This window comes from Geospiza fortis, unplaced genomic scaffold (genome assembly GCF_000277835.1).
Source record: "Geospiza fortis unplaced genomic scaffold, GeoFor_1.0 scaffold165, whole genome shotgun sequence".
In the NCBI taxonomy this organism is placed as follows: Eukaryota; Metazoa; Chordata; class Aves; order Passeriformes; family Thraupidae; genus Geospiza; species Geospiza fortis.
This window is the reverse complement of record NW_005054442.1, coordinates 1,642,425-1,669,821: the sequence shown is the minus strand read 5'-3', so window position 1 is coordinate 1,669,821 and position 27,397 is coordinate 1,642,425. Positions and strand designations below refer to the sequence as shown.

At 36.3% G+C, this 27,397-nt stretch overlaps 1 protein-coding gene across 1 annotated transcript in view; it reads left to right on the top strand.

Annotated features, from left to right (window-relative positions):
- The window catches only part of LUZP2 (leucine zipper protein 2), a 148,570-nt gene that overhangs the window by 50,412 nt on the left and 70,761 nt on the right, over positions 1 to 27,397 (top strand). The window contains exons 2-4 of the mRNA XM_014309621.2: positions 15,221 to 15,338; positions 17,276 to 17,346; positions 20,354 to 20,432. Coding sequence (XP_014165096.2) covers positions 15,221 to 15,338; positions 17,276 to 17,346; positions 20,354 to 20,432 — 268 coding nt within the window. The remainder of the gene's footprint in view (positions 1 to 15,220; positions 15,339 to 17,275; positions 17,347 to 20,353; positions 20,433 to 27,397) is intronic.

Genomic DNA, 27,397 nt, shown 5'->3' with positions numbered 1-27,397 from the left:
ATTGAATATATCTTTGAAAAATAGGAGTAGGGAACTATTCAAAGATCTCCCAAGGAAGTATAAGCTTTCTGAATACAGCACTATAGCAAAGGCTGTATGCACATAAAGTTTATATAGAAATTAATTAACCACTTACAGCTGTCTTGTTGAAAATAAAACTCTCCCCCACACTCCTCCTCTAATCTTTGAATGTCTGATACTAGGCAAAGGCACTTTTAGAGTGTTTAGCTGTGAAAATTTGATAATGTTGAATTGCTTTTGTCCAGTTTTTATTTTAAAATGCTACTGTATTGCTGATAGCAGAGTGCTTTGGACACTGCCAGTCCCTCCTTTTCCAAGAAATCTATATCCTGTATAACTGATGTTGGAGAAGCTATTTAAGAAACCACACTTGAGATACTCACTAGGTATCTTTTACAGAAAGTGAAGTTTGTTATTTTATGGACAGTTCTGAGCTATATCAAAATACAGATTGCACATTTTATGGCAGAGATGAACTGCAAACACTGACTTCTGTAGCTGTTAAATAATGAAAAAGAGGAAATTGTTTTCTAATTTGTAGATCTGAATTCAGGACTGTGCCTTTTGACCTCATGAGTGCATTCAAAATGTGTGACTAAAACAATAATTGTTAAAAAGATTTGAAGAGATGGACAAGAAAAAACTATTGAATTGAATTTTCTTTTAAATTACTTATCAATATTTGATTGCTTTCCAAAGGTTTGTCATACTAATGAGTGATGAATAATTAGAAATCTTTGCAAATTACCCTGTAAAAACAGTATGTATCAAAAGGCTTCAGTTGAGTAAGAAGTCTTGCTTCAGACTTGCAAACACACAGAGACACCATGCTGCAGACACAAAATAATTGACTGATCCCAATCCACCTGTCCATTCTCTTCCTTAATTTTCTATAGCTAAGCAGTAAAAGTGAACTAATTTGAGAAGAATTTGAAAAGTGACTTATCTTCAACAAAATCCTTGGTGTCAAATGTGTTGCTTTCAGTGGAACTGTGCCATCTTATGTAATGAGTAGCCTTTCCTTGGGGCTGAAATAAAAAACTAGCACAAGATGCCAAAGAACATTCCCCTGGGAGCATGCCTGTGAAGGCTTGTGAGGAAGAATTAGTATCACACTACACTTTTTAACAAGGCCCTGCATACCAACACTTGGTTTTAATTATTTTAACTAATGTATTTTTCTCCCTTCCTCAGACATACTGTACCAGGATCTACTGCCAGCTGGCTGTTGATTTCATAAACCTTTCTTCCAGTCATACTCACCTAAAAAGAGCAAAATGATTGAGCCCAATTTTTTATCTACTGATGAGTGACATTTGTTTTTCTTACCCTAAAGGTATATTGGAGTCCTGGTTTTACTACATGCAATGAAACAAAGCAAAACAATCTTGGGAGCCTCAAAGGAAACTCCTCCTCCTTTCTAGGGTTAGGGGTTTTACAAATAATAAAAGCTGCATTAAGCATCTCCTATTTTTAAGCACTAACTTTTTAAGATAGATTAAAAGTACAAAGGTAGAATGGTAATTAGTTCTGATTCATTAACTGTGACATCCTCACCCTCTCCAATGTTATGGAATCTTTGAAGTGTCCTCTGTGTTGTACTGGGTGTGGATTTGTACTACGCTTTAACTTTAGACTTTATTTGAAGTTTAATGTTTGAAATAGAAGCTGATCAGTTACTTCAAAAGGTGTGATGAGATACCCATTGATCCCATCTATTTAAAGCTCTTTTACTTTTTTACCAAATAGGCTAATACATTGCAAATGGTTCTTTCTTTTTCAAGGAATCATTCACATGAGGGATGAGGTAGTTTTACTCCTTCCATGATGAATTATTTAATTTAATTCTCTGTGAAATGTGAGCCACATTAGCAAGAACTCCAGTGTTACCTGTAAGTGCTTTAAAACTCTGTTGTTTACATTGTTATCAGAGATAGGAACTAAAGTAGCTGCAAATATTATCACGCATCTCCTACATACTAATAACTGGGCTAATGAATATGAGCGTTATAGCTCTTCCTCCTGTTTTACAGATTTGTTGAGACATTTTACTTTCAGCAATAGCTATCTAATGAATCAGATAAAATTAAAATAATTTTGAAATTGCTCATACCTCATCAATTCATGTTGTAATCTCTCTTCTCTCATACTTTTCCAGCTCAAAGTAAAAATCTGTGTGCCTTCAGAAGATGATTTATTGAGTGCAGCAGGTAGTTTTTTGGAAAACAACTAGTGATGCAACACGACACAGTATTGCATTACTGCCTGCTTTGTGCACTCATAATAGTGAGAATGGCTTAGCAGCAAGACTAGTTCAGCTATAAATAGTTAGAACTTAATAGTTGACCCTTTAATAAAAGACATTTCATCCATTATCCTAAAGCTAAGTGTTAATTTAACAGGCTGTGTAAGGAAAACAAGGGAAATGCTGTCATATTTTGCATTCAGAACATCAAATGTGCAGTTGCTATAGGAAGGCACATTTTTTGTGGCTGTTTTGTGTCTAGAAGGGCTGTGAGGAAAAAAGCTAATACTAAAACTGTTACTGTTTTTACCTCTTACGTTCAGAAAATTCATCACAATAGAAGGATAAACATAAGAATACTGAATTTTTATTTATAAAGACAAAAGATAGTAAGTTAAGCAGCAATCACAGAGTTGTGTAAATACTATGTAATTTTTGGTGACTTTGCCACTAGTTTTGTAATATAAACAGTGAGTTACACTACAAAACATTTGGATCTATTTCACTCAAGTCGATTTCAAAAAGTTCTGTCCTTTCATGTCTGCCAGGTGTGTACATGAAATTCAGTTTATTTATTTTTCTTACTGGACAGCGTATTACTGAAAAAATGTACTGTTTTTATATAGCATTATTTCTGTAAAATTCCATTAAAATATTTAGAACTTATTACCCTTAATATGCTGAACTATCTGGGATTTTACTGATGAGAATGGAATATCTTGATTAAGAAGAGTTTCATTATGATTGCCACAAAATGATTATTAGGATGGTGTGGTGCTCAACAAACTTCGACTTTAAAATCTGACTCTTGTTATTAGCAACCAGATTTAACACTAAGTGAACATAAATTATTGATGCATAAGTATTCATCCAAACAGAAAGACAGATTGCTGTACAGCTCCTCATGTACCTTCCACTGAGGTCAATGTCAACCACACTGTTGACATAATTGGTAAGTTTGCCTCTTTGCTGTAGATAATGTGCTGCAACTCCATTTCCTATTTTCACATTTGCAGTCTTTGAAACCCTGGCATGTGGTTAGGGGTGTACTGTATGGAAATAAAGATAATCTCTGCCCAAAGAACAGTCCTGCAGCTCTGAGGGGTGTTCCACCCCTCTTTGCTGCTGTTGTGCTTCAGTTATTTGATCTTAATATGAGTAATTGAACTGCATTTTATAAATAGACAGATAAGCATGATGATTGCTTCCTGAAAATATTGATCAAGTCTTGCAGCAAGAATAGGGAAGATACAGGTGAAAGACATGTTGGGCTGTGAGCAAGCCTGTAAGAACTGGACTCTTTGTTTTGATCCTAGTAATGCTGTACAGTTCATGTCTCCTAACTCTGGCATTTCTGCACAATCATAAGGGAACTTGTGCTGGGTTCTGCTTGCAGCATAAATAGATGTGTGAAGCAGGAGTTTGAATTATGACTGACCAACGGTTTTTATCACAAATACCAGTTTTGATTTCTGAGATACATAGTAATGCACAATTTTGTATGGGCATTTTTTTTCTAAATTCACTCAATCAGGAATGTATAAATATATCATCAAGGATCTACATCACCTCTGCTTTTCTGAAATTTTTGAAAAATTACAAGGTTCTTCCCATGATAATGAGTAGTGCATATAACTAGAAAAGCATGGGTTTGTAAACTTTCAAATGCTTTCATTCTGGTCCCCAGGAAAAAGAAATGTAAAAGGACATACCTTGTATTTTGTCTCATTGAAGTTTTAGAAATATTTATGCTTGTACATGCAAAGGCTCTTTTTCCCTGATGTTCAATTCCTTTCTTGGTTTCATGTAAGAAAGTGTACCAGGTGGAAGGAAAAATTGGTCTGAAAATGCAGCTGTTACTTTCTGATGGTTTTTTCAGAATAATAAACCACTCAGAGTAGGAGAGAGCAAATAATGATAGAATCATCAGAAAGCTGATAATCCATATTTTGTAATCAGCACAAATAATAAAGTGCATCTGTTTAATACAACTTCCACCTTGTAAGCAACTAAGCCTTTCTGTTTCTAATAATACCATAATTTTCCATAATTAAAATCCTTCACGTTTTAGTTATTGTGTTGATTTAGCACAGCCTGGTTCTTGGTAGCAGGGGGGGCACAGAGGCGGCTCCTGTGAGAAGCTGCTGAAGCTTCCACCATGTCCAGCAGAGCCAATGGCTGATGGCTCTGAAGATGGACAGGCTGCTTGCCCAATTAGAGAGGTTGGTAATGCCTCTCTGATGACATATTTGAGTAGAAAATCAGAACAGTGCACGCACAGTTTGTTCAGGAGTGGCAAGGCGCTGTTGCCGGGGTCCATTCCTGGTGCGGCCCATGGCAATGTGCCACCACAGCCTCCACCACCTCGGTGTGGCCCGTGTCAGCCTTGCCTGCCTGGCCACCACTAGCCAGACACACCACAGGCAGGGGTGGCAGCAGTGGCTTCTCTTTCCTGAGCCCTGCATGAGGAGAGTTGTTAAATAGTGCCAGTGCTGTTGTCACCATGATATTTTCTGAAAAATCCTCTTTGCTCAGGATTTTCTCCTGGGAAGCTGAGAAGCCTCAGAGAGGAATGAAAACAATAATTATCTGATTGCTGCTCCTGTGTTTGCTGCTTTGGAATGTGGCTTGGGCATTGTTTACCAACAGGTGAATGTTTGATTGGTTCCATGTGAATTGTTTTTTCTTAATGACCATGGCCAGCTGTGTCAGACTCTCTGATTCAGTCACGAGCTTTTCTTATTCATTCTTGTTAAGCCTTCTGTCTGTATCCTTCTCTTTCTTTAGTATAGTTCTAGTATAGCATTCTTTTAATATAATATAGTATCATAAAATAATAAATCAGCCTTCTGAGAACATGGAGTCAGATTCTCATCTCTCACCTCATCCTGGGGCCCTCACAAACCCCACAGCGCCGCGCCTGCCGCCTCTGCCCCTCAGTGGCAATAGGGCCACATGGCTCACAGCAAAACCACGGTGAATGACTTCCCAGCATGGAACCTAGGAGAGATCAACCTCCTGACACTGCAAAATCCTACAGAAAGTTTTGAATTGGTGAAACTTGTTGGCAGTGGTACCTATGAGCAGCAGTTTTTCTTCTGGTTGGAGAGGAGGAGGAGGTGAGGACACGTGAGGGAGAATAACATGGCAGCACCGAGGTCAGTGGGAAAAGAAGGGGAGGAGGTGCTCTGGGCACCAGAGACAAGATTCCTCTGCAGGCTGTGGTCAGGGCTGTGGTGAAGCAGGTTGTTGCCCTGCAGCCCATGAGCTCCACAGGGGATGTGAGAGAAGTGCTCACACCAGAGTGTGGGAATCCACAAAATCAGAGGGTTTTGGGAAAGCTGCAAAAGGCAGGCCTCAGAGACAGCAGAACTGTGATTAGAACTAAGCAGTAGCCATGAGATTGGTCAGCAGAAAAATTATGTAAGAAGTAGAAAAGTAAGGACAAATAGAACAATGGTCTGAGTATTAACACTCAGCTAGAATAACTCCCTAAGCTACAGAAAAGTTTATCTAGTGAGATATTAGGAAGTTCTAGGCTTAATAATGGAGCTCTGTGCGTTGTGTTTTAAGGCTTACAACCAGGTATTGTATTCGAAATAAGCAAGCATTGTTTTAACCAAAGGTACGTGTGCTGATAGTGGTTGGATGGAACTACTGTCAATGTGCTTTTGCTTTGTATGATTGGTCAAAAAACTCATAAAGTGAGTTGTAACATTAAGTTCATGGTCTGCTGCCTAGGATGTGAGCTGATGGCATCTTCCCATTGTCAGAGCCATGTAATGAGACTGATGCTGGAAAATAAAAGAGCTCAAGGCACGTTCCCAGCAGTCCCATCCTGTTTGTGATTTGTACAGAGCCCCTGGCCAGTGATACAGAGCAGGTGGATGCTGGAGAAAGCTGTGGTCCAGTGGGAGGCCCAAATGGAGAGAGAGAGCCCCTGCTTCCAAACTAGAGCAAGCCTGTCCTTGGAGGACTGCCCCCTGTGGACAAGTGACCCACGCCACAGCAGTTTTGAGAAGACTGTTTGCCTGTGGGAGGGACTCACGTTGCAACACTTTTGGCAGGACTGCTGTTCATGAAATTAGAAACACGCTGGAGAAGTTCACAGAGAGTTGTCTCCCATGGGAAAGACCCACAGCACAGCACAGCAAAGACTCCTCTCTCTGAGCAAACAGAAGATCTCAAATGATGAACTGACCCCACACCCTGTCTCCCTGTGCTGTCAGTGAGAAAGAGGGAGGGGCTGGGGGAGAAAAATGGAGGTTTAAAGGCTTATTTCACTTCTCATTATCCTCCTCTGACTCTCTTAATAATTAATTTACCTTATACCATTAAATTTGAACCTGTTTTGCCCTTAGAGTGTTTTCTCCCACTCCTTATATGAACTCATGGGCTCTTCATTGATTTTTTTTTTCCTCTTACCTCTGCCCAGCTCTAGCAGCAGAGAGCCAGCGAACAGCTTTCGTGGGTGCCTGGCATTTGGCCAGTGTCAAACCACAACAGTTATATATCTGAGTATAGATGCTACAAGGCAAAACACATCACTCTGAAAAAGAGTGGAGTTGTCCTTGGTGATGATCTCATACTGCAGTTGCCCTTGAGAAAACCATTCTACAGCTCAGGTGGGAGCTAAATCAATAAACCCTTAAAATTGCTGTTGAATTATACAGGTTAAACTTGTTCTCTAACTTTCTTGGAATGTGTAGCAGTAAACAGGAGTGTCTATTTTACAGCCTCGTGAAAGACAGGTTACTGTTCACTTTGTGGGAATTTGTAGCTAATTTTTGCTAAAGCCTGCATAGTTTCTCACAGTCTAACTTTGTATTTCCAGGTACAGACAGGAAGGCAAGGTCTCACACTGGGGGATTGATCTTCCCCTGGACTCTCTGTGTTATCCAACGCTGTTAGGTTGCATGTGGCGGGGGCTGAGGGACAAGGAGACAAAGACGCCTCACCTCCAGATGTTTCTGTGGCAACAGAGAGATTTATTTTCCATGAGAGATTTATTTTTCTTATAAAGGGCATTTTGAAAGACCCATTCTGGATATTCTCGCTGGTCTGAACTCCACACCCCCTCGGGATCTGGCCAGTGAAATGCTTGCAGCTTCATAAGAGATCGGTCAGTCAGTCCTGGGGCTTGGCATGTGATACCCTGTAACACAGCAGCAGCAAAAAAGCTCAGTTGTCTAAAGTTTTTTTGTTTAAATTAACATTTTTCGTTCCCTCAACACTAAGCCATTATCAGAGGGAAGTTAAATATAGGTTCAAAATAAATGATGTAAGCTATTCAATTAGGTTGCTTAACATTAAATTTATTCAAATGCAGTTTGAGCATTACCTTTCTTCCTAATGTAAGAAAATCTCTACATTTACTGCACAGGAGAACAGCTTTAAAAGACATGAGAATATATGCAAGCTAGCTGCTGTAAATATTTCCAGAATATTTGTTTTTCTTTTGGGGAATTGGGAGGATTTTTAAGTATACCTAGAGTTGCTCAAATTTCAGTTCAATTCCTGAACATCTTTTGAATTGCATTTTTGCTTTTAAATTATATTTTAATTTCATATATTAAAATTAATCATGAGGATAGAATTACTAAATCTGATATTTGGGGCATTTAGAAAAGTTTAAATTCTACAGTAACACTTGCAGAATGGAGTTTGAACAACTTACATGCTGATAATGTGGGAAATTTCTCCAGAGTGAATTTAGAATACTTTAGCATTGCTGCAGTAATGCCACGTTCCATCCTTTTCAATTTTGATTTGGTTGTTTTGGTCATCACTTAAGTGAAGATCACAAAAGCCAATGAAAAATGTAGAAAAATGTGTGACAGTCATGCTAAGAAAAAGTGTACATATAGACAAGTTAATGAAGTTACGTATGTTTCAGTATTAATCTAGTAAAAATGCGATGAATATAGAGCAAAGGAAGCCCTTTTTCAGGAGAAATAATATCTTGAACCATCACCTTTACATATATTGTAAATTTCAGGCATGTTCATGTACCATTCCTGCAAAGAAACTTCATATCACTGTCTTGCTGAAGAAGTTAGTTATGTAGCATTTTCTTTCATTGAACTAGCAATGGAAACGTCATTCCAAGGAGATGTGGAAGGAGAAGGAAAAAAACCCAAATAAATACATGGACACAGCTGTTCTGTAAGTTACATATTCTCTGAGCAGGTTTAGTTCACATAGTTCTTAGTGCAGCTCAAGAAGCACTTATGTCCCTGGGAACCTGATAAAAATAAGAACTTGGGAGTGAAGTTCCATTTTGCTCCATCTAGAAAACATAGCAGATGCTGGCTGCTGATGGAGCCATCTGCTACAGGAAGAGTTAATGCCTGAGAAAAGGGAAGTCTGTAGGAAGTGAGCTGGGCATTTGTTGTCAGCATTTGCTTTTTATATCTGCTTGTTAGCATAGCTGCATTTCAGCAGTTCAGAAGGATTTTCTCAACAGCAAACACAAATTTGACTGAACCGTGATAAGCTTAGCACTTTATTTGCATTTGCTGTGTGATAAATTTAGCCGTTTTTTCCCTCCCCATGTAATTCTCATCATGGTATAGTTAGAAAATAGATGTGTTTAAATTAATTTGAAATATTATAGTGGGAACAGATAGAAACATTAATATTTGCACTTGGTAATGCTTTCCATTTTATATTACACTGGTATTTTTTAAAAATACCTCATCTATCTATAGTTCCCATAGAGTCCCAGAAAAGGGTGAAATTGTGAAGGTAGTGATGTTTCTTTACTATTCCAAGTCATTTAAAGATGAAGTAGCTATGGAATTAGTGTCCAAATGCAGGTATGGCATACAACTGTAGTTTTTCTTTTAGTTTGTCCTTTGTCCATGTCACAAGGACATCATGACCTTGTCTTGATCAAGAGTTGTGTAACTGAGTGCAGTGAGCCTGGGCAAACATGAGGATTTAAACAGGAACCAAATGTGATAAGCATTGGTATGGCCTGTGAATCAACAAAAATTACAGCTACTGAGCTCAAATACTGAAATGATAGATGAAAATCAAACAACAAACAAAAAATAACGTTTTTAACTGCTTTAGGCACTGGATGAGTGCCTAAACACAGTGGGAACACTGATAGAAGGAAGGAGGCAATTTGCCTGAATGTTTTGTCATAGGTCTTCAGTGTTTTTCAAAATAGAAACATTAAGTGAAAACCACTGAAGATTTAATTAAGAATTGATCTAAATCTCACCAAAGTCCTACACACCAGTAAGATAAATTTCCAAATGGATGGATGAAATGGCAATTAATATGTATCATTCCTATAAACCTAAAATTAGTATTATAAACATAAAATTTTATATCCAGAAGAAAACACATACTTAAACCTAATATAAAAAAGTAGAGCATGCCTGTTTGACTGATCTATCATGTTATCCATCAGAGTCTCCACATTCACATGTTATTCTGTTTCTTCAGATACATTACTGATGATTCATCAAGCTATAAATATCACAATCAGTTTTTATTAGACAATGAAATGTTATTAAGCCTAATTGTATGAAGAAAAACTTCAAAGAGAAGTCTTTAACTTTTTTGAAGAGAAAAGTCAATATGGTTTTAGTGCTTGTACAAATGGGAAGAGTATCACTTTTTATAAACTTTATTTTCAGTACATTTTGGAAGGAAACAAAAAGCCATTTAACAGGATCAAGAATTGCTGAATTAATGCCCATAGCTCTATATGTCATCTGTTGAAAGGAGAGACACAAAGTAGATACTGTGCTATATTGCAATGTTTTCTGCATAGAGCCATTTCTGAATAACTTCCTGTCATTTAATCTGAGAGGATTATATATCTCTTATATAAGTTTGCAATATTTGGCAAGTGTTAGAGAAATAATTTTGCTTTTATACCCTTTTCATTTGTTTTGCATTTCTTGTTCTTTAAAATTTATCCTTTTTTTTTTTCAGCACTTGTCTTTAATGTTTCAAAAGTGACCAGATTTTTTAAACTGCCAGTTCTCTTGTTTCCCTTGTCTGTTCCTCATAATTTGTATTCACTAATTGGGCTACATTTTGTTACTCCAAACTTTCCTCGTGTAAATTATGCTGAAAGCAGTATTGATTAGAATTGTACTGTCAGTGAACTTTACTGAACTAAGTCATTAAACATTGAAATAGACTTTCAGGGGATACTCATTGACAGTTCTGTCAAGTAAAGTAGAAATTTTTCAGCTTGATACCAACTGAGATAACAGTTTGGACTGAAAGAGATTTGCTATCATTTTCTATAGATTTCATGATGTTGTTAAGTTCCCTTTTTATTAAATGTAGTAGTGTCCATCAAAATATAGTAATGTCCATCAAAATTAAATGTTAAGTTCCAAAGCAGCTACCGGATCAAATTATACAGCAAGGTGTTAGAGAAATGGTAACCTGACTCTGTCGTAAGAGATGTTATCTGAGGAGACAGTATTAACAGTGCTTTATTTAAGGGTGGCACCACTGAGGTCTTAGTCAAAAGTTTTAGATGGGCAGTGGAAGATCAGACCAAGTGTAGTATAATGGACATAAACAATCAGAGTATCAGAACTGAAAAGGGTAAATTTAGGAGAAGAGTGAGTTGGTGTGCTAAATTTAAAGACTAAATCCTGTAGAACTTGTGTGAAAAATCAGCTCTGCATACAGAGGATAAGTCCATTTTATGCAGTCTGTATTTGAATAGTTGTAAAGAATTTAGGCATTTCCTTTTCAGAAGATGTCTGTCCCATATTAGAGGTGTATAAATACAGGGAGGATTCTTTGCTGTAGACACAGTGCCTACTGAAGGACAACTTGAAGAAGGAAAAAGTCTCAACACACCTATCTATATGTTTGGAAGGAATTCCTCACTTCTGTGCTTATCTGAAGTTTCTGCTATGGTGGCTTTCCTCATGGCAAGTTCCTTCTTGACAGTGTTTGAGACAGGCAACTGTGCTCTGTAAGTCCTTACAAACAGTTATGAGAGTTTGATTTGATTTGTGACTCACCATGGTAAGTTGGTTGTTGGCTTTTTGACTCCACAGTGTGTCATAGAAGATAATATGAAGGAAAGGAGAAGTGCATGCATAATTAACTTATTTTTTTTTAATTCTGGAAATCTCCTAGTTTATGCAAATTGCTAATTATCAGGCAACAGGGCAAAACATATGCCAACTGAATACCCATGGGGCAGCCTGGGGTGGACAGATGACCATTAAATGCTCAAATGTGTTTAGGGGACTGAGGATGGTACTTCAAAGTGATTGCTAAAACACAATGTTACCACCAGCATGTAATTAAAAAAAAAAAAAAGCCCAACATAGCAAAAAGAGACCATCAGGAGTAACGCATGTTTTTCTGTTACTTAAGAAGGAATGGAAGTGATGACCTTATTGAAACTACCTGATCACTTTAGCAGGAGGAAATTCTTCCTTGACCTGTGTTTATGGCAAATTAAACTGGTGGTATTCTCTGAAACTTGTCAGGCTGACTGCACATAATGTTACTGCTGAGCTAAGGCTGCTCTGTTACAATGCTGCTTCCTTTAGAATCATATGTAGCTTGCATGGAAACAAAAAAAAAGCCCTGTAGGTGGTCCTGTATTACACAGAATATTTTATATATATTGCAGGTAAAGATGAGAATGCTTATATTTATCATATATTCTAGCACTAGCTAATTTTGATTCATATATTTTCCTTTATACAATTTGATAGAAAAAATTGAACCAAAAAAGAAACTATATGTGTAAATAATGCTAAATTTGGAAGGTCCATAATTTTGGTTTATACATTTTCCTTTAAACCCATGTGAGTTTGCTGCATGAACTCTATTAGAGCTAACTTATTTTTGATCATAAGATCATAGAATGTTTGGATTAGAAGAGAATTTCAGTTCCAATCCCCTGCCATGGCTAGGGAAACCTTCCACTAGACCAGGATGCTCAAAACTCCATTCAGCTGGCTTTGAATTTATGTTTTGATAACATCGTTATCTAGTTATTTTATGAGGAAAGTCAAGTCCCTGTCATCACTTCTAGTTACTTAAAGTAGCATTTAATATAGAATAATTTTCATTTTTATAAGTCTGTTATGTTTTGTGAGCTTGTCGTTTGCTAAAGTAGATAGTACTGATATTAGATAAGAAATTTAATTTGCTTTCCTAAGTTTCTTGCTAAAGTGTGTATTCAAAGTAGATCCCTGCTTAATCTCAAGGTCTTGAATCTTCTAGTAAATACAACTTTTGCATTGCAAATTTGAGATTTCCCCCCCCTTTTTAGAACTAGAAGTACTGCATGAAAAGAAAAATTAAGTTGCAAAAGGAAAAGGTGTTTTAATTCACTGTTTGGTCTTTCTCAAAACAACAATTTTAAATTAAAAAGAATGTTGCATTAGCATTAATTGTGAAGTTTACTTGTTTTTCTGAAATGGAATATGAGAGCTGCATCTGTATTTCATTTAACCTCAAGCAATATGAATTGGATTTATTTCATTGCGGATTTTATAAAAACTTTAAAATAAAAGGTTTCATTCCAAGTAAATATTCCATTTTGAAAAGGATAGAATGATTTTACTCATCCATTAATTAATAACTGAGTTTGATTCCACTGAGCACATCTGTCAGTTCTAGTGTATACTGTAAGGTTTGACTGAGAAGAAATTATAGAATGAGTTAAACTTTATGATTCAAAGAATTCTACTCCACAGCAAGGAGCTGAAAAGTAAAGCACACCCTTATGGGCATGGTCAGTGGGAGCGTGTGGCATGCAGGGGGCTGATGCCCAAAAGATAGGCTGGAAATAAATCCCCATAGACTGATGTTTGTAGAGCAGGTATTTGTTTATTGCAGTGCTGGTTGTGAGGGGGATATCTCCACCTGAGTCACCCACCTTTGCCAAGTGCTGTGGGTTATTTATGGGGTATTGCTTGGTATTACTGTATCACTGTAACATCATCACATACGTGCCAGAAGTAATTTATATGGAATGATCTCATGGTTGTTGGATATTCTTTTGTGCTGCATTTGTGCCTCCCCAGTTCAAGGATCATCAGGGTTTGATGAAGGCTTCCAAAATCTTCACATCTGAGCTTTTCGACTTTGTCTTCAGAGCATGTGCAGTTACAGTGTTCCTTGGTCTGTCTGATGCTAACCGGCCTAAATTCTTTGTTTTGTGGCTTATTGCCTTTACATTTGCCAGTTTCTCATTAGTACTATACTTATCTATCTCTGAAACTATCCATCTAGTGTGGAGTTTTTTCTTTTTTTTTTTTTTTGTCTATTTGGCATTAAGCAAGTAGTTAACCATATACTCACCATTATATTGTATAGAACAATATGCTAACCATTAGCATGGTATAGAAAGTTGTATAGAAAGTTTATATCAGGTTATATTGATATTAGGTTATATTAATGTCTTATTACTCAGGTTGTATAAGCACTTTGTAACTTTGACCTGAGTTATATAGGCATCATGGTTAACGCCACACCTCCATGTGCATCTCTGCCATGCTCATCTTACAGTGGTTATTTACTCATTTACAATTTTGGCAACCACGCTGTTTGTTTGTTTATCTGAAAGTTACAGTCTTAAGGGGTTGGGGTCTTCTACTGTGGCATTCACATTCTCTGAAAAATCCCTTCACCCAGGATTTTTCTCCTGGGAAGCTGAGAAGCCTCAGAGAAAAAGGAAAACAAATTCTTATCTCATTTGCTTCTCCTGTGTTGTGCTCACATGTGGAATGTGTTTGGAGATTGTTTACCCACAGGTGATTGTTTCATTGGATTCTGCTGTGAGTTGTTTTCACTCATTGGCCAATCAGGGCCAAGCTGTGCTGGGACTCTGGAAAGAGTCATGAGTTTTCCATTATTAGCTTTTTAGCATTGCATAAGTGTCCTTTCTCTATTCTTTAGTATAGTATAGTATTTTTTAATATAATATAGTATCATAAAATAACAAATTAGCCTTCTGAGAACAAGGAGTCAGATTCATCATTCCTGCCTGCCACAAGGGTCCCTACAAATACAATATTCTATAACTTGTGGTTTTCTTATCTTAGGTTACAAACATGGCACACTATTCTTATCTTATACATTAATCACACTTATTTTGCTAATGCTTGCTTGTACTATTACACACTTTATTGCTGTATCAGTTATACTTCATGTGACATTGTGTGATAATTATGTTCCTATTCTTTTATTACACTTTTCTGTGCTTTGTGGCAGTTCTTCTATTATTCATAGAAGTGTCAGCTAGTAAATATTCTTCCGTATCACTTAGCGCATGCGGGTTAAGCCCTTGTCCTGCAGAAAAAGCGGTTAGCCAAACCCATTAGCTCACAGTCCTTTCCCTTATCATCTTAGCCCACTTGGTTTTTGTTTTTCTCCAAGAGCAGTTAGCATTAGGCATGGCATCCACCATGTGCTTATCACCTGGGGCTAGGCTTCTTGTTTTGCAAAAGCGGTTGTGATCTAGCACAGCCAGTAACACATAACTTTTATTAATTATACTTGATACTAAGGCACTCGTGTTAAAGGAGTCCTGTGTTTCATTTACCAAGTTTAACAAATCTGAACTGTTCTTACTCATGTCTCAAAACTTCATACTTTCAGAGTTTTGTTTCTTGTATGGTATATGATGTAAGGTAAGAAAAATCTCACACTGTCACTCATGCTAAATACATCCCTTTATGTCTCCTGTTCACCACAGACAATCCATCATTTGCAGTGTTTCAATCTGGAAATGTGCTCACTCAGAAGCGGGACATCATTTCAATGCATAAAACATATATTCATGTATATTCTAAGTTCTATAGGTGAGCAAGGGGACATAGTCCGCTTGAAATCTATATGGGGTGTTGGAATGAATTAAATTTGGATGAACAAAGATATGTTTTAAGTTGCATTGACAAATGTTTTGAAATTTTCTCATGCTTTTATTCTTTGTGTTAGACAGGGCTATGAAGAACTGGAAAGACAGCTGAAAGAAGTCTTTAAGGAGAGGAGCAACATACTTCATCAACTGTTAAAGACTTCTAAAGAACTTCAGGGAATTAAAGTAAACCTCCAGGTTAGACTCTGTCTCAGTTTCTATAAGATTGCTTACTTACCTCAACATTTTTATTGGTATCTTTTAATTACAAAAATGTGTTTCTTTTTAAAAATCATAAAATATGTGAGTAATTATTATTTTGTTTGTTTTATTGATCTTTCACTTAACATAAACCTGATGGTTTCATGGAAAATTTCATACTAATGTTTTGGGGCCTTTGTCAACTCAATAAAAATAAAGAAAATATCAAAATAGAACATAGGAAAAGGAAGAGAATGACAAGAAATATACAGTATTAATGGAGCTGACACACATTTGAAGCACAGACAGACAACCCTTCAACTAATTAAAGTTTAAAAGAAGGGTATTTTATTGCAGCACTGGACAGATGTGGAATAATTTGCAAATATATGTGCAAGGAATTGCAGACTTCTGCCCTCTATTTATACAGAAAAGGTTTTACATATCCAAGTGGTTTCTAAGGAGGCATAATACATAATCCTTACCTGCCCACTTTGTATTGTAGTCAGCTGAAAATCCATTGTGGCTGCACAATTGTGCTCCCTTAATTGGGTGGGTGGGATTTTGAAATAGGGGAGGCAAGGTATTTCTGTGGTCTCTGCTCCTTCACAGTTGCTTCATCTATCCCTGTCACTTCTAGCTTCTCTTTCTCACTATATTTGTTACTCTTTAAGGTACGTGATCTTTGCTGGCTAACTTAGTTTCTTAACTAATTTTAAAATCTTAACTAAAATATGTCATCTTCTACTATCCCAATTATATTTCCAGCTGGCCCCTTGACTCACATTTGTACTGGCAGCTACTGCAAACGATGGCCTTTGCTGTTGCAGGTCAGATCTTTGCTGCTGAATTCCATACACTCAACTTAATTTAGCTGCTGAGTTTACCTTTCTGACATGCTCTCTACACAGTCTGGCTGTATTTACTGCAGGGCATTGCTTTACAAGTTCAGCTGACAAACTGTGCTAGATGAGCCTGAAGTGAGAGATGAGACTTTCCTTCATTTTTAACTTCTGGATGCCATGGTTAGGCTGAAAGGGCAGTAAGATAACTCTAAACTCACATCAGCTCCTCAGAGGAAAAACTAGATTGAAGATGCTTCCCTGGATTTGAGGTCCAGATATTCAGCTGAGGGAGTGCCTGTTTTTCCCATTAGAGTCTGTTGGTCTGATGAAAACATTTAGACTATTATCAGTTGAAATTGGCCTCTGTATTTCATGCCATTTTATAGGAAATTATTTTTCTGACAATACATCTTTGTCTTCATTGATGTAAGGTAGCTGGGAAAAATAAAAGAAGAAGCACTCTGTCTGTTCACAAGACAATACTAGTGGTGTGTATGTATAAATACTGTGCTATATTATAGTATTATGTTATATTTTTTTATGGTCCAGACTTCTCTGGTTTTAATTATTCAACCCTTTGATCTTTGGGGTTTTTGGTTTGAGAATTGGGTTTAATTTGGGGTTTTTTTGAGTGCTTTATCACCATTATTGTAGCCTTTTTCTTGCCTTTTAGAGAAATATGCTCTCCTTGTAGCAAATTTATTTTAGAATGTAGCACAGTTGAAGGTGGTATTCAGCAAAATTACACAGTGAAATAATTTAGATTCAACACTACAGAGATCTTGATATGAGCAAAAAGCTGTAGTATTATCTTCTGCATATACACACTTACTTGGTCATACAATTCTAATGCTTTTGGTAATTTGTCTATTTCTAAATCTGCTTATTTTATTTATCTCTCATTTAGTATTTGAAAAATACACAGCTGTGTTTGAGCTACAGTAAAGAAAAATCCGAGTATTCTTCCAATTTTCTTAATTGATAATATCTGCAATTCACCAGGACCATTTTATGAATGAGGGCTAAATATTTTGACAGATTATTAATAAAAAGGATCTCTCTAATACAGTTTTCTTTTCTTCCTATCAGTCTTTAAAAAATGATGAAGCATCAACCAAAAGTGATGTACAGAAACTTCTGGAACTGGGCCAAAACCAAAGGTAAGACCCTCACTTCCTTCCTTCTCTTTCCATTTCCTGACTAAAGGCTGTCAGGCTAGCAAATTCCGTCTTTCCTTTTACTATATAGATAAACACTGCTGTATTTCAGAGTCTGCTAATTGTAACAGTACAATAAAGGCAGGAAGTACCCTTTTTGAAACAAATGATGGATTTGCTGATAATGGACATATGATAGGAAAATTGTATTAAAATGGTATGGTGAAATATCTGTGATGAAAAGCATTTTGAATTTTAAAGGAAGATTTAGTCATGAAGTATTCCTTAAAAAATTATTTCAGGATTTTTAGAAAATTAAATTACTAAAGTGTCTAAATCTCTAAGTTTGGAGATGATGACATTTATTCAAACCTTTTAATTAAATCTTTATGTGTGTAGACACTCAAAATCACTAGTCCATGGGCAAACAGGAATACATCACTGGATATTTGTGATGAATGGAATTAGAAAGAGAAAGAAGTACTAATTTCAAATTATTCATTGAGCACTTAAAAAATTAGTTCCCATGGCTGGGAATGCAAGTTCCAGCCTAGTCTTTTGTCTCAGTTTCCCTAGTGCTTCATTGTGAGTAACTTAATCATTCTGTGTCTCTTCATTCTTGAAATTCAGCCCAGCAAAGGGCAACATCAATACAATTTTAGTAACCAGAAAACATAACTAATACAGTGACCACTTTTGTTGGAAAAATAGTATATAATGAGTGCATCTACACTTCATATTTCTCCCTAGGAGAAATGTTTAGTAAGAAAAATTATTAAGTTCATACTTCCTTCATTGTTAAAAATGCAGTAATTAAATTCCGTGGCCGTCTTACCTCTGCATTCACTGTAGAAGTACACATGGAAGTACATATGGAATTGCATTGCTACATAGAAACCTTGTGAGAAAATTACCTTCGTCTCTTAATTATCCAGTATAGAAGGTCTGCAATACAATACCAGTAGAATTTCTTAATCTTACTGTGATACATAGCAATCTTTCAGATATTCCAGACAAATGTATTAAATTATAAAGAAATTACTTTGGCTACTGTCCTATTTAAATACTTATGTGACTGAAGGTGTACATCTCAGAATCATAGCTGTCCTTGGCACAGACAAAATCCTCCATCATACATGAATGCAGTTTTGTAGTAGTTTGATTGTTGTGCAACTGTCCTTTATGAAATTGAGACATGAATTAATTAAAAGTATTAATGGACTGTTTAGTAAATAGATCTCAGTTGCAGGTGGGAAAATTGAGTCTGCTAAAAGAAAATTTTATTACATATTTCAAATATTGCTTCTAATCTCCTCTGTAAATCACCACTTGCAGTCTCTCAAGTTCCACTCAAAAATACATGTTGAGTTTTGCTTCTAAAGCATCCAGACATTGAGTGTTCTGCACAAGAGCAGTTCCCAGAAATAAAAAGTGTATCAGTGCAATCTACTGCTGAGCAGCCCACTCCATCATTCAGAAAATGAAAAGTTTTTACAGTATGCTACAAGGAAATGCTTTGGGGCTACTACTGTTGCCAGCAGTTTACAGACTTACTAGATTTAATTTCCAGAGAGGTGTAAAAGTTCAACGTATGAAAGAGGTATTAAAAATGTGCCAGGGAATCTTCCTCATAGAATTTCACTAGGGAAAAGTTTATTTGCCAGGGTCCTCAGGCTACCTTTTATCTGCAGTAAATGAAGAAAACTGGTAAGTATTATGCTTAAATCTATTGCATTATAGAAGCCAAAATTCAAAATATATCCTAGTATTAATGTTATGATCTTTCTTTGAACAAACATGAGCTGCAAACTTGGCCTGAGTGTGACTTTGATTGTATTCTACAATGCTGGAGGATACAGTAAAGTTTATAGAGTACTAGAATTTCAGCTTTTTTAAGTAAGTGTTCTGCTGACTTCAAAATAGGTTTTTTTTTTTTTAATTCCTTTTGTGCAAATTCTTCCATAATTCCCAAGTTGCAAGTAAAACTTGATCACTTACTATGATGCCCCCAGTTTTATTCTATCTGTGTATCACCAACCCTGTGAAATGATGGCATCTGTTAGTGCTGATGGTATACTGTTTTCATGCTGCTCAATCACTTCTTCAATTAAATCTCTTCTTTACTGGTGTTGCCAAAATTGCTGAAAGTAGTAGGGGTTATCAGCTAAAAAAAAGAGATGATCCAGCAGGTAGCAAATTCTTTTAAAATTATGTGGTTCCCATTCAGTTTAGTTTTCACAGGGCGAAAATATTATGTTACTGTCTGTAAATCCAGTTTTGGCTTGATCTTCATTGAGAGTTTATCCATGCAAGCAGCAGTCCTCCAAAAACTCTACATTTGTTATGAAAAATGTCATTTTACTACTTGGCTACATCTCCAAAGTGTGCCACATGCACAGAAAAAAACCCCAGAAAATAGAAAATTCTCACAATTTGCATAGAAAATTCTCACAATTTGGAGAAAATCTCTGACTGAATCAGTAATGCAAAGGATTTTCACTTGATTCAAATAAAGCCCAATCCAAGAAATTATACTGTTCTTCTTTCTTTTTATGCCAGAATCTTCTACTGGATTTTTTGTTGCTTGTCCCTAGAAAGTGCCATATGAAGTTGAATTTTATCAGAGCATGATTTATTTGTTTATTTTAAAGCAGATATAAACTAGTTCTTATTGATAATAGTATGTCTTGATGTCAGTGGATTTTCACTTGCCTACTTTCCTCACTTTTTTGGTGCCAGTCATTTTTGTTAGAAATTATGCACTGGCAGATGTTTTGCACAGCAGGCCATTCAGCAGATATAAACAGTGGCCACTTTGCATCATAGATAATTTTTGTTTTGCACTGGCACTATACTTCATGGAATCCTTATGATTTAATTTGTGAGACTCATAGACAAAGTACATCTGTTTGCTGCTCTGAATAATTAAAGGCCCATTTTTGAATCTGAATAAGTATTTCCTAATGGTCACTTGTGTTGAAGTTTGTGTTCTGTGTTTTCAATAACCTAGGGAAATGAAATCTCTCCAGGAAGCTTTTCAAAAGCAGCTTAATGAGGCAGCTGAGAAAGCAGAGAAGCAGCAGGCTACCGTGAGTGGTTCTCTTTCTTTCCTTATTTTTGCTTTTCTTCTGTTTTTTCTTAATCTTGCCTTGACAACTTATTAGCTCAAAAAACTTGGTAAAAAAAGAATGGATTTCACATATGTGTTAGTACTCTGCAAGCTTCAGAAGAAAGGACCTGTAAAAAGTTCTAATGTTCTAAAATATTAAGATTCCTGTCTTCCCTTATTTCTGGAATTTAGGGATGTTTATACACTTTTGGAGTGTATAGACAGGAAATTTAGGCTTAAGTCCTCTCCCTGGTGAGATGACCTTTATGGACCCTCATGTCTCATCTATACTAATATAGACTGTCATACATCTATTGACTTTTTAGGAGTTACTATGGATTTTCAGCAACAAAATAGATAGTAGAGTGTTTGATTTTGACCATAGCAGAACTAATAATCACTCTAGAAGGTATTATTAATTCCCCATTAAGATTTCATGCTTTATTGAAATTCTGTTTCTGGACAAACCGCACAATTGTTTTGACTTTCATGTAGCAGTGTAATGTTTTGGAGCATAAATAGACACATTTTACTACTTTAGGGGAAAAAAAGGTAGAATCACGTTTACTAAGATGAAAGAAGGAATCTTTTCATCTGTTGGTTATTAATATTCCTGTAACATGGACACATCTGAGCATAAGTTGACTAGATAATCTCCAGTGGTTCCTTCAAACCTTAAGTGTTTTATGATTTGAACACTGGATTTGAAAACAGCCTGCTTGAAGTGTTTATAGATCTATTTTCTATTTCATATTGGATAACTACTGATTTATTTACTAGGATTTTGCTGTCTTCCAGGGTCACAAAGCAAGGGTTTGTCCAAGACAGATGGTTAAATGTAATTATTAAATTCAACAAATATTTACAGTGCCTTATTTCGTATGACTATGATTTGTATGTGGCTTCATTCCCTTGGTGAACAAAATGTGAGAGTGTATGTTTTCCTACTTTCTAATTAGAAACAGCTTAGATTGTGGACCAAACTATTCCCGTTGTAGGTTTCTTTCAGTTAATTTGATTTTTGAAAACACATTTTTTCCCTTTGTTGCTCAAAAGTCTGAAGAGTAAAGATACTTTTTGTTCTTGTGTACCTCACAACATAAAGTTAGTGTGGTTTTGGTACTTGTATTTTTGTCTAGAGGGGAAAAAAAAAAGAACTTTTATCCTCTTCAGGAGTGAAAAGAAGTAATCTGAAAGCTGTATTGAGTTTGAAAAGGGTAGCATATTTTGGTGGTCTTTCTAGCCAGGACAGCATATGTGGATGCCATGGGGCAGAGAGAGAGAAACATCAAGGTTTCTCACAGCAGCTTGTGAGAGTTTTTAGGGAGTTGTAAGGATGTGGTGACTTGTTAAGTATAAACAATCTACAGGTGGTGTTTTTCTGCTTTGTCTTTCTGTTCTTCTCAAAGACAGTGTGTGAGGAAGATGTTTTTGTTAGTTAGCCAATCAAATAGAATCTATCATATCACTCTATAAAAACCACACAGTTCTGGAATAAAGCTTCTTTGCTCCTTCTACAATCCTGTCTCCTGCCTGTTCCTGTGTCATTCTCGGCACAAGAGTGACAAGCATATATCCAGAAAAAACCAAAACAAACTGCACTTGTTTTAAGATCCTTTTGTACTGAGACAATCTATAAATTGTCTATATTGAATCCCAGAGTCGTAGAATGTTAAGGGGCTGAAATGGACCTTAAAGACCATCTAGTCCCAACCTCCTGTGATGTGGGCAGGGGCACCTCTTGCTAGTTCAGGTTGCTCAAGGCCTTTTTGAACAGGTTTTGAACACTGTCAGGGTTGGGCATCCACAGCCCCCCCAGGCAACCTGTTTCAGTGCCTCACCTCTCTCTCACAGTGTCCCCTCTTTTAATTGATACCCTTTATTGTTGTGGTGTTGTGAGGGTCCCCAGGACGAGGTGAGAGATGAGAATTTGACTCCATGTTCTCAGAAGGCTGATTTATTACATTATGATATTATATTAAAAGAAATTATATACTGAAACTATACTGAAGAAAGATAAGAGACATCAGAAGGCTAGACAGGAATGAATAATAAAACCCCGTGACAGACCAAAGAGTGTGACACAGCTGGCTGTGATTGGTTATTAAGTAAAAACAATTCACATGGAACCTATCAAAGATGCACCTGGTGGTAAGCAACCTCCAGACCACATTCCAAGTAATCAGGTAATTATTGTTTACATTTCTTTTCTGAGGCTTCTCAGGAGAAAAATCCTGGTGAAGGGATTTTTCAGAAAATATCATGGTGTCACCCTTTACTCCTTGTCCTGTCGCTGCAGTTCTTGATGAAGGGTCTCTCTCTGGCTTCCCTGTAGGTCCCTTGTCATACTGGAAGGTTTCTCTGAGATCTCAATTCAACTTTCTTTTCTCCAGGCTGAACAACTACAACTCTTTCAGCCTGTCTTCATGGGGGACGTGCTCCAGTCCTCTTATCAGCTGTGTTGCTCTCCTCTGCGCTTGATCTGACAGTTCCATGGAGTTCTCGCCCTGGGGACACCAGAACTGTGCACAGTGCTACAGGAGGGGCTTCACAGGAGCAGAGCAGGAGGGGAGAATCACCTCCTTCAATACAGTTCTGAAATAAGAAAAAAATGAGTATCTAGTCATCTCTGATAAGTAAAAAAAATGGATATGCGAGCATAATAACATTGATATCTCTGTTTCTGATTAATCACTCATGCAACATTAGTGCAAAGCCTCACCACACATTGCGCAAGAAGACATGAATGTAAAGTCTAATGTTTAGCAGTTTCAGAACATGCTAGTTGAAAGTTGACATTTTTTGAGGTGCATTGAATGTGTTCCTATTGACTTATCAGCACAATGAATTCTAGTCCTACTAATGGAAGATGGAAAACATATTTCATTATTGAATCTCATTATTAGATTTTAATACTCAAGACTAATTCAGGTGTGGATTACATAAATCTCAGATATCGTGAATGGATTTGCTGGTGTTTGTTATATAGTGGGTTTTTTTATTTGAGCAACAGTGCCATGTGTACATTCAGTCCCACTCTAGCACTTTGAAGAGCACAAGATTTGTTCTACACAGAACAATATCTGCCATTAACTGTGAGCAAAATATCACCTGGTGTAGAAACCAGGAAAAGCTCCTCTGAGCATATAACAGAATCTGGCTTGGAGTCATTCAGATGCTTAAAGAATCTGAATTCTCAAGCTGTATTCCAATACTTGACACTAATAGCATATTAAACTTGCTAATAATTCTGAGGAAATCAGAACTGTGTCCTTGGTTTGTGATTTACTTCTTGGTGCCTCAGAGTACAATGTACATAGTGAAGCTCAGCAGTACAGTGAGACTGAATGAATATTCAAAAAGTACCTCAGGATCCTCAGATGAAAATTGCAGTAGGAATGGAGATGGATATTATTCCTGACACACAAGGTTATTTTATACGTGGTTTCTCTGAAAATAATGTGAAATCTATGAAAGAAGGTTCAAGTACTTCAAATACACTAGCAAGACTAGTGAGAGAATGGGAGCTTGAATTTAATTCTAATTTAACTAATTGTGAAAGTAGTTTCTAGTCCAATTTAAGCACATTTTATATTATAGGACTTGGTGAAATAAATCTTGATTTTCATCAGAGTAAATGAAAGTAGAGTTACATTTCACAAAAGACTAATAAAGCACTGGTGGGAGGTGGAAAGGTGGAAATACATTTTTCTGCATTTGTGCAGGAGGCATAATACAATGCTTGCTTTACATATGGCTGTATAAATTCAACACCTAATACCTGCCTGAAGGTGTTCTTTGTTATGTCAATGTAAAAGCGTAAGTAAGAATTCACAAGAATTAAGTCAAATTAAATGGAAAAGTAACCGGGAAATTACTCAAGGACTTTGACCAAAACAGAAGAAAAAAGGAGTCACAACAGCTCTACATTAGACTGTACATTCATGTCTTCTTGTGCAGTGTGTAGCAAGGCTTTTCACTAGTGTTGCATGAATGATTCATCAGAAACAGAGATATCAGTGTTACTATGCTCGCATATCCATTTTTTGCACCCTTTAAGACTGGACAAACCAAGAACTGTGGGCAGCAAAAATGTTCCTGTTCTGAGCAGCTGCTGAAGTGTTGGTGGGTACCACCTCTGGTTGCTAGGTGGTAACAACCTTCTGGGGATAGAAGCAGCAGCTCAGGCATGAGGAAAGTGAAAGGATGTGTAAAGACATTCCTGTCCTTTAGAGCAGTAATCACACTGAGGGCTGACCTGGGGATCTTAGAAGGAGCGAGCACTGCCTTTCGGGACTGCGTCCTGCGTCTGTAGCACTAGCAAAGAGCAGCAGCAGTTTGTCTTGGGACAGGTCTTTCCTAGAAAATTTATGCCTGTTGTTTCAGCTGTTGTGTCTGGGATAATAAAATGTGCACAGAAACACTAGAAAAACTGTAAGGGTGGTTTAAATTTTAGACTAGTCCTACGTTGCAAAATTCAAGGTCAAATACAGTCTTCCAGAAAGACTTTGGTTGTGAAGGAGCTTCTCTACAGATCATCTCACACTAGAGCTGTAGGTTATTTTTATATCTAAGAACATTTCAGAAGGACCATACTGGGTTTAGTTATACAATATGCATATAAAATATCTATGACATCATTCCTACATAACCTGATGTCCTCTTTAACAATCATTAAAGGTTGAAAAAGTTTTTTGTTCTGTATTTAGCATCAAATACCTAAGCAATTTGTATTAAGTTTTCATGCAGTGAAAGAAATATTTGTAATGTCAAGCTATTATCTCTAAATGTGAAGTGGAGCCACTTCTTCCAGAAACAGAGTTGGAGATCATGGACTGATTTTTCACTTTTGTTAACAAAAAGGCACAGAGCAAATGGCACATGTAGCTTGAGAATGTCTTGTTTTGTTCGTTTGGGGTTTTTCAATAAATTTGAATAAATAGAGTAAGTATTGATTCTGTATGTCTTCATGAGGTTGAAAGGCTCTAAAGACTGACTCTTTGCTTGGCTGTACTTCATGCTAATGTATGCATGTGAAGAAATAGTTACATTTTTAGCAAGTTTGAAAACTTATTTCCCATTAAAATTGCAGTTTATATAAAGAGCTGGCTGGCTCTGGATGAGGGAGAAGATAAATAAATATGGAAACACTAAAAAAGTTTGGCTAAGTAGAGTAAGTTTAATCTACCTTTTCTATTTTATTCTGTTGGTATTTTATATCATGCTAGCAGTTTTAAAGAAGATATACTAATGGATTTTTTGGCAGTACAGTTACAGTACTGTCTGTCAAAATAAAGGAGAAAATTTGTCTGTGTATTTTCCTTTTTTTCTCAGTATTCATTATGAGAAATGAGAATTAAGTAACACTTTATATATGACTTCTATAAAGGAACCACAAACAATATGTGTATTTTAAAATCAGTAGGGTTTTTCTAGTAATAAAAGGTGAACAGAATGTGGGGAATTTGATTACTATCTCCATACATTGAAGATATTTAGTAAAAATCTGATGTTCTTTTCCCTTCAAAAATTCTTGGTTTTTTCTAGTAAAAGCCTTTATGACTATTCATAAAGTCCTAAATGTTCCTTTCTTGAAAGTTTCATTTACTAATCAAAGTATAACTTGCAGCTTAAAAGATACATTCATCTTAGAAAGACTAATAGGTGAAATCTATTTAGCAGTGCTTTTAAAAGTATTTAGCACTCTGTAGAACTCTTTTTGCCCAAAGGAAAGAATATTTTCTATGTTTTACATAATAGCCTAGGCAGTTCTCTCCAGCTTTTGAAGTCAATTTTTACAATATAATCTTGAAAAGCAGACCAGGAAAATGAACACTGAGTATGTTAGGGTTTCCAGATATGGCCAAAATAGTCAGGTGTTAATGAAGGAATTTCAGTTAAACCTTATCTGCTCATTTTAGTCCTGAGGAAGATACAAGTCTGAAGGTAAGCAAATATAATTACAGCTGAGTCTTGGCTGTGCAGTAATGATGTTATATTGGGATTTTACCAACCTGTCATGAATAACTACTATTGTCTGGCTCCTATAATTAGATCACTACCATCTGCTAAAGTATTCTCTGTTTTGATGGGGGAAAATTTAATTTAAACATTTCAAGGTCACCAACTGCTGTGAGTAAAGGCCACTGGATGGAAACTGTTGTTTTTAATAAGCATAATGAGCTCTGAAACACACAAAGCTCTGAGTACCTTGAATGACTGTCTCCAGGATATGGAAGCAGTGTCCTTGCTTAGTACTGAAAAGTTCAGCCTTAGAACAATCTATTTTCATTACATGCTCTCATAATTGCAGCCAGATAGCAATTAAAGGCAGACAACACGTCGAAAGAGGTGAATGTTGGTTTTTATTGCTATTAATTTAGAGCTGGGTATAAATGTCTATTGTTGCTTATTATACTATCAGGATTTGATGACTGAAAGTATTTTTACATCTCTTCGGGAAAATTATACTGTCCTTGAGATTTACTAAAAGCATCATGCAGATGGTCTGATACAGATTGATCTGCCTTAAGCATGAAGCTGTATACATGGGTACACTTAAATGGAGAGGTGAAATTATCACTTTAATGGCTCTAGTAGACAAGTCATATAAATCCCTCCTATGTAACTCTCCATATCTATACTTTGTGACTAAGTGGTTCTTCATTTGTTAGAGACTTAATAGAAGACCCTAAAAATGCTGTTATAATTTAAAGGCAAAAAGTAATGAGTTCCTAAGTCATACTATTATTTTTGGAAAAGAAAGTGATGTAAAAATATTTTTTAATTTTTTAGCTTGTAAATTTTAATTTCTGGTTTTTTCAGCTAAGCTAAAATGGTGTGTTTGCACTATGTAAGATGTCCATATCAGTGATATAAGATGCATGTGCATGGGAATAGTAATTAACAAAATTTAACTAACATAGATTACTGGATAAATTTATA